At 41.0% G+C, this 12,704-nt stretch overlaps 1 protein-coding gene across 1 annotated transcript in view; it reads left to right on the top strand.

Moving 5' to 3' along the window:
- ST7 (suppression of tumorigenicity 7) overlaps positions 1-12,704 on the top strand; it is a 144,616-nt gene that overhangs the window by 81,380 nt on the left and 50,532 nt on the right. Inside the window, 3 exon segments of the mRNA XM_032688681.1 lie at positions 6,742-6,901; positions 11,138-11,192; positions 11,764-11,879. Coding sequence (XP_032544572.1) covers positions 6,742-6,901; positions 11,138-11,192; positions 11,764-11,879 — 331 coding nt within the window.

Genomic DNA, 12,704 nt, shown 5'->3' with positions numbered 1-12,704 from the left:
ATCCTAACTAAACATTGTCAGTTTGGTGTGGGAAATACACACCTCTCACTTCCTGTAGCTGATGTAGACAAACAGCATCTTTGACTACTTAATGCCTGTGAGACTCTCATCACTTAGATGATTTCTGCACTGCTGCTGTGCCTTGCTCCGGGTTTCCTCATAGCAGAAGGCAATTACCTAATGTCTGCACCTTGGGCATTCATCATCCTTGTATGGATTGAGCCCCAAAGCACAGGACAGAACTCCAGAGGGACCAACAGAACTTTCAGAATACTAGCAGCAGCCAGACCTGTAAGACTTGGATTCAGTTCGGCACAACTCATTCAAATGCCTGGAGGGAAAATACTGAATGCTACATTCAGTACTGTCACTCAGAAAGAAGAAAATGCTGGGCCCCACCACCAAGATGAGAAGGAATGAGAGAAATAACATGGGTTTCACAGCACAATTCCTTATTTGTTGCTAGAGAGCAAAGACAGTAGGAGGAGGTGGCGAGACAAAGACAGTTTGTGCCCTATTGAATTACCTCACAGAATCAAGCAGGAATAAAACCCTGAAGAGAGACTAATTTATCTGGAGCTAAATTCTGTGTATATCATGATTGCAAATCTAGGAACATTTTTCTTATACTGTAGTCATGAAGGCAGTTTCTGAGGACTTAGGTCAGAAGTAGATGACTTGTGAACAAGAAATTTCTAATTTTGATGGAGAGGACAAGAAGAAAGTGGCAAGGAGTCTTAAAGACATTCATATGAAGAAGGGGCAAAAGGGCACCAATAGAAGCCTTTCAAGAAAAGATCAGACTGAGTGAGCCTTAATCAAAAGGAGTCACTTGGTGTTGCATGAGAAACTCCATTATGAACAAGTTGAAGGAACAGTGAGTTGATGGAGGTGTAGACACAGACTGAACAAAGACTGAAAGCCTTCTTTTGTGTATCTTCACTATTGCTGTCAGTTGTTACCTGCTTTTCACATGCCACCATCTGAAGTGTGAAAAAGATGTGTAAGGCCAGGCAGGTAACAGTCAGGAACCCCAGACTGTAGGGACCACTGTCAGTGCTGAGAGAAATGTGGTGTTTGTAAACTTGATAATGGAAAAGGAACTAAGCAGACATCATCATGGAAAGAAGAAACTGCAAGTCGAACAGACCACAAATCAGAAATGACAGCTGATTATGTTCTACAGCCTAGTGGTGCTTCAGATTATTTCTTAACCTTGCTGTTTACCCGTGGCCCAGTAACATGATGAATTGCCTGCATTGCCACTTGTGTCAGACTACACAGCATCCTCGTTTCTAAAGGATCCTTAGTGCTGCTGATGGTATTAAGTGAAACTCTGCTATAAAATAAACATTCTCTTTCCAAATCTACATCACTGAGGTATTTTTTAGACTAAATGTACTAATATTTCTCGGAATTTTCCACCATATGGGCTGGCAGATTTTTTTCCATTATCAGTTGGCTGCAATTCCTAATCTGAAGGAGAAATCACAGCACCGCAGGTTATGAAATGATGGAAAATTCCATCTCTTCTTAAGTGTGGTAACTGATGGGAAAGTGATTGCTTTTCCTAAGTCATGTTTGGGTCCTGAAACAATGACTGTAAAATTCAGCCTTGGGCAATCGTATGCTACATGACTCCTTTGCAAAACACTACACTCCCATCTTATTTTGTCTCTTACTTTGTTTTAATTCTTTAGGTAAAATTCTGGCCTTTCTGTAGGCAATGTGACTTAACTGAAGCAAGGATTTCAGACCTTTTTTCTTATAGCTCAGAACCATACAGAAAATACTTTTCTATCTCAAGCTTTCTCCATAATTACTTGACTACAGCACATAGTTTAAAGTTAACAATTTAGCATATATTCACTTCATCCTTGCACTACTGTAGACATTAAAAATAGGAACAAGATTTAGTCCAAAGTTGCATTAGAAATACTGTATCGGAAACTTGGTTCCACCACAGTTACTCTTAATCCAGTAAAATATAGTGTTCTGTCTCTGAATACAATGAGCTGCATTGTATTCAGTGTCTGGAAGGCTGAGGTTTTCCACAGGTAGGGTAATAAAACTGTCATAAACACAGATGACGTCCAGTAAATGCTGTGAACTGGAACTGTGTAAATGCCACTAAGATTTCTAAATAAAGCCACATATTTAACGTACAGTTATCACCAGAGTGAAAGTTGGTCAGCAGTCTTGGGTGGCACTTGAACTGCAAACTGATGGAGTCTTGGATCTAACAAAGCACAGGTAGAAGAACCTCAGACTTGAATCTCCACCAAGAAAGCCTTGTTATTCTGCTTCAGAGCTTGCAACAGTAATGAGAGTCTTCTGCTAGAGAATGAGAAACATTCTGCAATGAACAAATACCAGGTCTTTCAGATATGAGAATTAGGAAGCCAGTCTACAAAGGCAGAGCATGAGTTCTGAGTCTACACTCTGCCTAGCATTGAGCATCTGGGCTGTCTGCTACTACCCGAGCATGTGTATAGCATGTGAGAGTCCCAGCCTTCTGTAGCCAATGGTACTACTGAGTGTGGACCTGAGTGACACAGAAGGACTTGTCTTATTTTCTGTAGATATTAATTGTTCTTCTTGTTTCATTACCTTTGTGTAGTCTGCTGCAGAGGGGCAGAAAGGTGACTGAGTTCCGGGTGTTGCCACAGACTCTCTGAAAGTCTGACAAGTGTGCAGGAACAGCGTTTGATGGCTGAAAAGGAATACATGGTAATTGTTCAAAGTTTCTGCTCTGGCAGAGAAGGCTTAGGTCAGGAAGGGCAGAATCATCATAGGGAGTTCCTAAGAAATTGGAAACCCATGCCAAGGAGCAAATGAGAGAGGAAGGATCTGTCAGAAGGCAGACTGTAACCCAGGCCACAGAGAAAGGTATCGTAACTAGCTGGGGTCTACACAGTGTTGAGAGAAGTACTATACTTAGTCAAGGCAATATATTATTTTCTTTCCCATTTTTGTATTTTTAGAGGTAGATGAAGTAAATAGCTATTTATTTTGAATAAGCTGCTCGTTAGCACTGCATGTATCTTCTCCTGCTGACTCTTTGAATAAGACAAGTGGGCCAGGAGCAGAGTCTAAGAGGATGATGAATGTGTGTACTTCATCCAGAAGGAATGGGGCTGCATATCCTTCAAGACTGTCATTAAGGACACTGAGCATGGTCAGAGGTATATTGACTATTTCCTAGATCCAAGCTGGGCAGGATGGAGGATCTGCTTGAGTCACTGGCTACCTGTAACAGCTAAATAAAGTAGACTAGGGGCTTTCTGTGTCAGAAGGCAGGTAGCCTTGTGTAGTCACAGTCATATGGATAAACACTCTTGCCTCCCAAAACAGGATAATCTTTTCCATACTGTCTACTGGATATAGCCCCTGGGCTGTAATATCCCTAGAATTTGTGCAGTCATTACCTGGGAGAGTTGACACAGGCCAGGCAAGCAAACAAACAGCATGGATGACTTGAGCCAGCCAAACCTGTGCTGTGGTCCCACTGTATTTATAAAATAGGCTTAACCATGGAATCAAGTTCTGCCAGCATTATGCTGTTCCTCCAGAGAGTAAGTTTCATTTAAATCCATTAGTTGTTACCACCACTGCTGTTAGAAGAGTACTCCAAATCTTACTCCTCTGAGACCTGGAAGACTCATTACGAGCCTGAAAGAGAAATCTGAGCTGTGGAAGTTGCCAGCAAACAAAATCCTTTACTGCTTCTGTTGAAGACTCCATACACACACATACACTAGGAGAGGATGACAGAGAGAGTTGGAGTTCTCTCTAAGAGAGGATGCCTGTCTCAGATTTGATAAACAGAAAAGCATAATTCAAATTACTGATAGAATCACACATTGGTTCAGTGAGAACCACCATCAAAAACATCCCTTGTGAACTGAGGCATTTATGATGGAGTATGTTCTGAAAAACCAGGCAGGAAGATCAGATAACCAAGTGATGCAGAATAGATTTGTTGCTACAGAGATAGATAACATTATCTGGGATTGTTTGTATGTGAGAGCAGAGATGAGAAAGAGGACAACTGTAACGTTTTCATTGCACAGGGGAAGAGAAGCACCTGCACAGAGAAGCAAAAGCAAAAAAAAGTCCAAAGCAAGTTTTTGAAATGCATTAAAAAGACAACATTTCCAAAATCAAATACTCTTACATTAAGCAATACCTATACCAGATTAAAAACCAAAAATTCTAATTTGCATTTCTAAACACACAAAGCTGGAAATTTTCAGAACAGGGTTTTAACTTGGCCTTTGTGAACATAATGGTCCCAAAAATCCCTTGAGGGTTTGGAGATGTTTGACCCTGTTCCAATTTGAAAGCACAGGTACCAACTAGAAAGATCCCCAAGAAGTTTGCCGCTGCTGTGAAGGGGAGGAGATCTCTGAAGTTGAGCTCCCCTCTTACTGTATGTATATGATAGAAATGAGGTTGCCTTTTCTTTCAGAAGTGGTGCAGAAAGGATCTTTCTGATTAATTTGCTCTCTAACTCAGATATCTGTCAATGGGTAATTAATCCTTATATTCAGCTGCCAGATGATCTCTCATCTGCTGAACTGTCAAGATGGTTGACTTCATGTTGCTTTCAAATTGGATGATGCAGTTAGAAGTCAAATTTGATTTATAGAAATCAGGTTTCAAACCAGCTGACACTGTCTGAGAAAGGTGCAAAAATTCTGCAAAGAGAATTTATTGTTTTAAGTACCAGAATACAAATCACCTCCTCATACATGCTGAACAAATCACTCCAAGCAAAGGCTTATGATGATGATGATTTATGGCTTTAATTTCTAAGAGACTGTATGCATTGAGATCTGTCTGATATTTTCTGGCACTGGATTCACTCAACACAGCAAAATTTTTCAAAGCTGCCTTAAACAATTTATGAGCTTTAATGCAATTTTTTAAAGTAATTAATGTCTTTTTAAGTCTGGGGAGGCAGACTTACAGCTGTGTCACATATTTTAGCAAGTTCCTATCACTCAGCTGAACTGTAACAGTGACCATGTATAGATAGGTAGATAGATAGATAGATAGATAGATAGATAGATAGATAGATAGATAGATAGATATAAATATATATATACGTTCTTTGTGACTGTCCCCTCAGTTTCACTGAAATTCAGTGTGATGGCTTTCCAGTTGGTATACATACATTGTGCAGGGCGAGTGGGCTCAACATGCTTTTGTACTACTCATTCCCTCTCTGAGTTTTATTGACTTTCCATCTAAAAGCTGATTATGATTGAAATAATCAGCAGGAATTTATTAGCACATTTTGGAAAACCTTTTTTTCCCCCTTCTCTCAGAGAAAGTATGAAGCTTGTTAGATGTAGTCTAAAAAATATTGTGGGAGGGAGAGTGTGGAGCCCAGCCTGAATCTCTCTACAGCAGGTAGGCCCCTAAGAGGCCTTCCAGAGCCTTCTGACTACTGTCTGGCGCTCCAAAACCTGCCCTACAGCGTGCTGACTGTGTTGAAGATGTGAAAGCAATCCTTTCCCTTGTTGCTGGTTGTAGTAAGAATTAATAAAGAACCTTTTTTTTGGAAGAGATTTTGTCAATGCTTTCAGCACTGGCATAACACATGGAGACACCGAGTAATATAGAAAGGTCAGAGATTGCTCATTCACAGTTTCTAGTGCAATCAGTATACAAAGTACCTCCAAATTTCTCAAAACTCCATAGATTTGCTTTTTTTTCAATTGGTATGTAGATATTTGGGTGATGATTCAGGTACAACTTTCCTATTCATTAGAAGTGTGTGTTCCTTTACAGTTTTTACAGTCTCAGCCTTTTCCATTTATATGAAATAGTCTTCATTTCCAGGTTTATGTGGTTTCCTGAAATATGTGTATTCTTACTGAATAATATCGCTTTTTTGGTGAAAATAACACAGATATATATTTATGTGTATAATTGCAATTATAAGGAGTTCTTTTAGGCTGTGAAATGATTTTCCAAGTAGAGCTCTATAACTAATTCTTTTTTCTGATTTGCTAGCTGAACCAAAAGCCTGAAAATAAAATGAATTCTGGATCAGCCTAAGTCAGCCAACAAAACACAGTTCAGCTGGGGGGGGGGGGGGATCCTAAAAATATTCCGTTTCCTGGAGTTTGTAATTTTTAACATTTTTTTATTAAACTCTGTGAATTCCTTTGGAAGCTTTTACTGGGGAAACAAGCTGCTTTTCCTCACGTTCCCTGGACTGCAGAGGGAGCTGGGGAAAGACGAGGCGGGTTCACTCCTGACTGCACCATCCCATCGGCGTGGCTGATGTCGGGCAGCACGGAGTTTTGGGGTTTTTTCTTTTTTTTTTTTTTTTCCCCAGAAGTCAGTTTAAAGGAAGGGTCCTAACAATTTTAAACGCCTTTAAAAAAGAAATAACCTGACGTAATGTTCTTTGAGGTTTAAAAAAAAATTGCACTGACAAGAGGACAAGATTTGGGACTCCCCACCTAAACTTGGATCACACTGAACCTCCCGGTTAACCTCGGTACCCTCGGGCAGGGGTGACGCGGGCAGGTGCCTCCCTCGGGATGCGCGGGGAGGGGGCGCGCGGTGGCTGGAGCTGCCGCTTCACTTGTCGGGCTGAGGCGGGAGCGGGACGCAGGGCGAGGGAGCGGGGCGGGGAGCGGGGGGGTGAGGGAGGAGCGGGCGGAGGAACAGGCCGAGGGGCGGCCCGAGGGCGGCGCGTCTGACGGTGTCTCCGCGTTGCAGATCTTCTAGTGGTGGTACTTCCGCAAGTACGGCACGTCCTTCATCGAGCAGGTCTCGGTGAGCCACCTGCGCCCCCTGCTGGGCGGGGTGGACAACAGCGCGCCCAGCGCCGCCAGCGCCGCCGGCGGGGACGCGGACGCGAACCGGCAGAGCGTCTCCGGTGAGCGGGACCACGAACGGCTTCCTTTACACTTGTGCTGTTGTCAAACAAAGGGCAAAGCTGCTTCGTTAATTGCAAGTTGCATCTTTCCAAGTTCGTGCAGTGCGTGTTGCTCGGGCTGCGTGGCTGATGCATTTATTTCCCCCCTTGTTCTGAATGCCCTGCTGAATTCCACGTGCCCTTTCTGCAGCACCGTTTATCCAGCGGAGGGCCACAAAGATGATTAAGGGACTGGAGCATCTCTTACCGAGGAAAGGCTGAGGGCGTTGGGCTTGTTCGGCCTCAAGAAGAGACGAGTGAGAGAGGTGGTCATCAATATCTATAAGTGTCTGAAGGGAGGGTGACAGAAGGATGGAGCCAGGCTTTTGTCTCTCGGTGGTGCCAAGCAATAGGACGAGAGGCAATGGGCAGAAACTGATGAACAGAAAGTTCCACTTGAATAGGAGGAGAAAGTTTACTGTGCAGGTGACCACACACTGGAACGGATTGCCCAGAGAGGTTGTGGAATCTCCTCACTGGAGATATTCAAGAACTGTCTGGATGTAATCCTGTGCCATGTGCTCTAGGATGACCCTACCTGAGCAGGGAGGTTGAACCAGGTTACCCACTGGGGTCCGTTCCAATCTGATCGATTCTGTGATTCTAGAGGCACGTAGTATTTGTATTGAAATAGTTTTGGGTAATAACAAAGTTGTAAAAAGAAAAAAATAATCAGGCAGAGATGTTAGAACTCCATCTGGTTTTGCATTACTTTATTTTTTAAATAATGTAAGCAGTATCTAAACAACAGTTGGATCTCACTTCAGTAAGAGGAAGCATAGTGACTTTCAATAGCTTGAGGGCTTGTTGTGTTCCTGACTCTGCTACCAATTTGATTTGTGAATTTAGGCAAGTCCTAACATAGTCAGGTTTTAAAAAAAGGCCTCCAGTTTAGGAGGCATCATTTCAGGCATGTGGGGCTCAATTTTATGAGCTTCCAGGCATTCAGAGCTCCTACAACTTTCAGTGCAAGGAGTGAAGGTGTCTGACCTTTAAGCCGTTCAGGCCTGAGGCACTTCGAGTTGGGTGCCAGGTTGGTTGCCTGGGGGATGCTTTCTCTGAGAGACAGGCCATCCTGCCTAAAACAAATCAGTCCCCCAAGCACTGATCTTTATGGACTGAAGGAGTCTCAGGGAAACTTGTCTCCCTACTTAGGTGACTCAACTACCTGGGGAGAATGAATTGAAAAATTAGCCCATGAGTGATGAAGATGCTGAAATGCTATTGCTTCTGCCTTGAGTTGGAGATACTCATTGTTAAAGTCAGGGCAGGAGCATCTTGGCTTGTGTTCCTCCTCTGTAAAACGAAGCTTACCTTTTTCAGCCCTAGCTTGGTATACAGGCCATAATCTTAATATTGGAAATTAATTCAGCTTTCATTAGGGATGTACCCCTAGAATCAATTGCAATTTTATTAAATTCATTTCCTCTGCAGGCTTTTAGGACAGAATTAGTAAGTGAAGAAAAATGAATGAAAAGAAAATAATCGGTTATGTAGAAAACGTTGTTCAGCAGCTGAGATGCCTATGTCTGTACCTAGCAAATTTTATTTCTGCTCTTCAGTGTGCGTGACAACAAACAAACAAAAATTAGCTTTGAACTCACATGTTAAATAAAATTGGTGGCCTCAAAAAACCTTGTTCTCTACAGGGTACTTCTCCTTAGGGAATCCTCCATATATCACAGCAAATTCAGCTGTTGTCATTCCCATCTGAGGAGAGGCTGTGAATAGCAGCACTGCATGGTCTGGGATATTAGATTTGGGTGAACTGGCAGAAGGCAACAGGATGGCTTGGAAACACCTGTGTGCACTCATCAGTGTGCTCAGTCACACTTCAGCAGCTCTGAAATAACTCCCATAATTTTAAAGCAGAAGGCACAGTATTTTGACTAAGGAGGTTCACCCAAGCTTTTCTGATATAAAGAAATAGTCAAGGAGTGCATTTGCTTTCAGTGCATTGGCACTGAGTTGGGACTCTTAGTGTCTCAAGTATATCTGTGGATAGCCTGTTATTCATACCTTAAGAAAGATATCAGTGCTCAAAACATGATCATAGTACAAGTATCTGAAAGGTTAAAATAACATAGTTATATTATTAGTTTGTAAGGTAATGGAAAAGGCAACTTTTTCAGTTTAACGTGCATCAACACTGGGATATTTCTTTCACTATCCAACAAGGTGAAGATGGCTTTTTCTTTTGGCTCACCATGTTTTCCTGTGTAGATGTTTGACTGTGGTAGAAAGTTGCAGTTAATACCTTTGTTCTTTAGAAAGATCAGACGAATGTTGTACTGGCCAGCATGTTAGCAGATACCAAGATGAAAGAAACAAGAGCACACCATGTTTTACAAGCCAGGCAGATGCCAAACCACCCCCAGGACGTGAAGGTGGTAATAAAAGCCTTTCTTCACCTCCCCTTTTTGTTGCCCAGTTCAACCTTTCCCCTGCTACAGTGTCAAAATACCGCATACTTTGGGTAAAGCATAGCCACTTGAATTTAAGTAAGATGAAAGAAATTATGTCGCTGCAATCAAATAGTTGTCACCTAATCTTGTTGGCTGCAAACAAAATAAGTCAAGCCATTGAATTATACCTCTGGAACTGAGAAGTCTCATGTTGATTTAATATTTACAATGGTTTGAAAGTCATATGATGTAAAAACTGTCAAGCTGAAGCTTGTCAAGCAGCCATACCCTCTGGCTGCACAGCAGAGCAGCTAAATGTCAATCAAGCACTTCTGCTGAGTAAACCAGTGGAACTTTCTAATATTAGCTGCTTGCTGAAGTGGGTAGTTGAAAGATAGAGATGTATAACAAATGCAGTCACTCTTGCCCAAAGTCTGCCTATTCCTGTGTCTGTTTTATACACTTTATGGGTGCTGTAGGCAGCAAACTGAGGGCCCACCTCCTATGCCACTTGACTAGTTTTTGTGTAGCTGAAGATGTCCTTATGTTGATGCAAATAATTTATGTAAAATGCTTTGTGTCCATGCCACTGTAGCCTCATACTCAGAAGTGGGAGCTATGTCCATGAGAAAAGAGAAGGGCTTGGCTTGCCGTTCGGTATTTCTGTCTCGTTCTTTAATGGAACAGGCATAAAGAGAACAGGAATATACTTACCATAAAGATACCCTTCTAAGTCTACCAGAAAACTAATGTTGTGATCCCTTTAGAAATGATGCCACAAAATTTCATAGGGGAAAATGTACCGGTTGACTTTTGTTAGTGGAAAGCAGCTGGTTAAATGCTGGAGGGCCAGTGCTACTGATGAGATTTTGCAGAGCACCATGTGAGGTGTCATCCCGTAGCAAATCCGTGGTAGAACGGTATGCTGCCTCTCAGTGAGTCCTTATGCAAGTACTATGTTTAATTCTGGTCTCACCTCACTGGAGTCAATGAATTGTCTTTGTTGAAATTAAGAGAATAAATCTGGTGTTAAATTAAAGGAAAAGCCAGAATCAAGACCTCACTATTTCAAAAGCTGTAGATATTGATTACATTTTTTTAGTTCTGCTTTAAATTACATTCTTGTGGATTTTCAGTTCTATTACTTCTTGTAGTGTGAAGAATTCACAATTTTTCCCCCTGAGAGAAATTTATAAAATGCTTTTAATGTTCCCAAACCTTTGCAACACAGTGAACTTTTCTCTGCCAGTCAGTTTCAGCATCTGCTTATAACTTAAGTAAGAACAGCAGATGTTTCCATGGATTTTTACTTCACAAGCTGTGAGGAGGAATTAAATTTGGCAATTGTAGCTGAGATTCTCAGTGATTTACAACATTAACTGGACAGTAATGTTTTTCTGTAGAAATAACAAGTCTGTAGGGACTGAGTTAATTGCTATTTTTCAGTGTAATAACTCAGTGTGATCCCTTTTCAGTTCTGCATTATGGTAAATGCGAGTCCTGGCACTAATCAATATTATCTTTTCATCTGGCATTTGGGGCTTTGTTAGTGGTTATTTGTCTGGAATGATTGCATTTGTTGACACTAATTTATAATTAAATTATTATTTAAGAAAGGAAGAACAGTCTGGTTACCTGAATCTCAATGCTCTTGATGATTTTTTTCCATTTTCACCTAAAAAAATAAATCATTTGATAAGACTCATTATATGTTAACTGATGTTTTTGATAAACATCAAGTACCATTGTAATTTGGGAGAGGTTCATTACTGTGTATTTCGATTTCTTACAGAATGCAAAGTCTGGCGAAATCCTTTAAATCTGTTCAGAGGAGCTGAATATAATCGGTAAGTGCTACGATGTTACAGTTTTCAGGCATAGTACTGGGTTAAGGAGCTTAACTGTACTTTTTCATTAATGTAACTCAAAGATGGAGAAACAAAACCAACTGTGGATGTATGCACCCATGCCAGATTTTTCTGTAATTTGTAAAACGTTTCTGAATGAAAAGGAGTTTAAATTCATGCTGATGCACTTGTCATTTCTGCAGTTTTTTGTGACCTTATAAAAAACCCATGGAAAATCGTAAGTGTGGTGTAGTTGGTACTGTTAATACAGCAATCCTGTTCAAATCAGTTATAGCAAACAACCTAATTAATTAGGTGTAGGTTTCATGTAGTCCTGATGTTTGAATATATGTGTTACCAATTTCCAGTGTGTACTTTTCAACATCCTCATTAGCTTAGGTTTGACTACTGTTGCTCCATCCTAATACAGTGAAATGCAAAGTATTATTTAGGAGATTGGCCAAGTGAACTTAGTTGGCTTTGCCCATCTCTAAGATCTAGGATTCTTGTCTAGATTTGTTTTGCCAAGTGTGACCTCACTAACCAAAATATCTCTTTGGCACGTTTGCAGGTATACATGGGTAACAGGGAGAGAACCTTTGACTTACTACGATATGAATCTTTCAGCACAGGACCATCAGACATTCTTTACATGTGACACAGATCATTTACGGCCTGCAGATGCTAGTAAGAGACCTTGTGAACAACTGTTTTGGCTAATAGCTTAATGATTGCTTTAAACTGATGCAAGAGAAACCCAGTCAGACATCCCTTCTTTTGGCTAGTTAAGGAAAGGCAAAAGTTTGATCATGCCTGGAAAGCCATTGCTGTTGAATTTATAGAATTCTAGACATGAACAAGTGTCTATATATAAACTATCTAGTTTATGTTGCTTTGTTCTGCTATTTTGCTGAAGTCATACAGGGTACCATTGGATTGGGTTTTTTCTCCTGTTTCTTGCAGTGGCTTCCAACATGTATAGCTTAATTTGCCTCCAGCTGCAGTGTAGTACACTGAGTTACATTATCCAGGTCTCATTTAGTCTATGCTGATAGAAGAGAGAGGCTGATGTAAAACTTGAGTGTTTCATCCCCTGATGTAGTTAGAAGCTCTGTAAAAAATGAGAACAGCAATTTACAGCTGAATTTGTATAAGCAGCTTTAGTTGTATTAAGCCTTTACTGTTTAGTCCACATGCAGACTTTGGTTCTACTAAAAATATACAGCAATGATTTCAATTGTCAGAATTTGCTTCTGAACAGATAAATTCTCTTTGTCTCTTAGGAAGGGAGGACACTGATACTTAGGTGCTCCATTCTGAAGGCATAATTAGACGGGAGAACATACTGTGCTTTTTGACATATGATAAACATGAATCTTGTTTTCTGAACTCAGTGGTCTAATTGTGAGGTCATTTTGTTAGCCTGGGTGTTGTTTCCATTTAACATTCATCTAAAGCAACAACACAGTAAGAATCCCAACTATCCCTGTGGAATCTTCTACACCAGTAGGA

The sequence above is a fragment of the Chiroxiphia lanceolata genome, chromosome 5 (assembly GCF_009829145.1).
Source record: "Chiroxiphia lanceolata isolate bChiLan1 chromosome 5, bChiLan1.pri, whole genome shotgun sequence".
NCBI classification, from domain to species: Eukaryota; Metazoa; Chordata; class Aves; order Passeriformes; family Pipridae; genus Chiroxiphia; species Chiroxiphia lanceolata.
The sequence above is the reverse complement of the archived record's forward strand: the minus strand, read 5'-3'. Positions and strand labels throughout refer to the sequence as shown.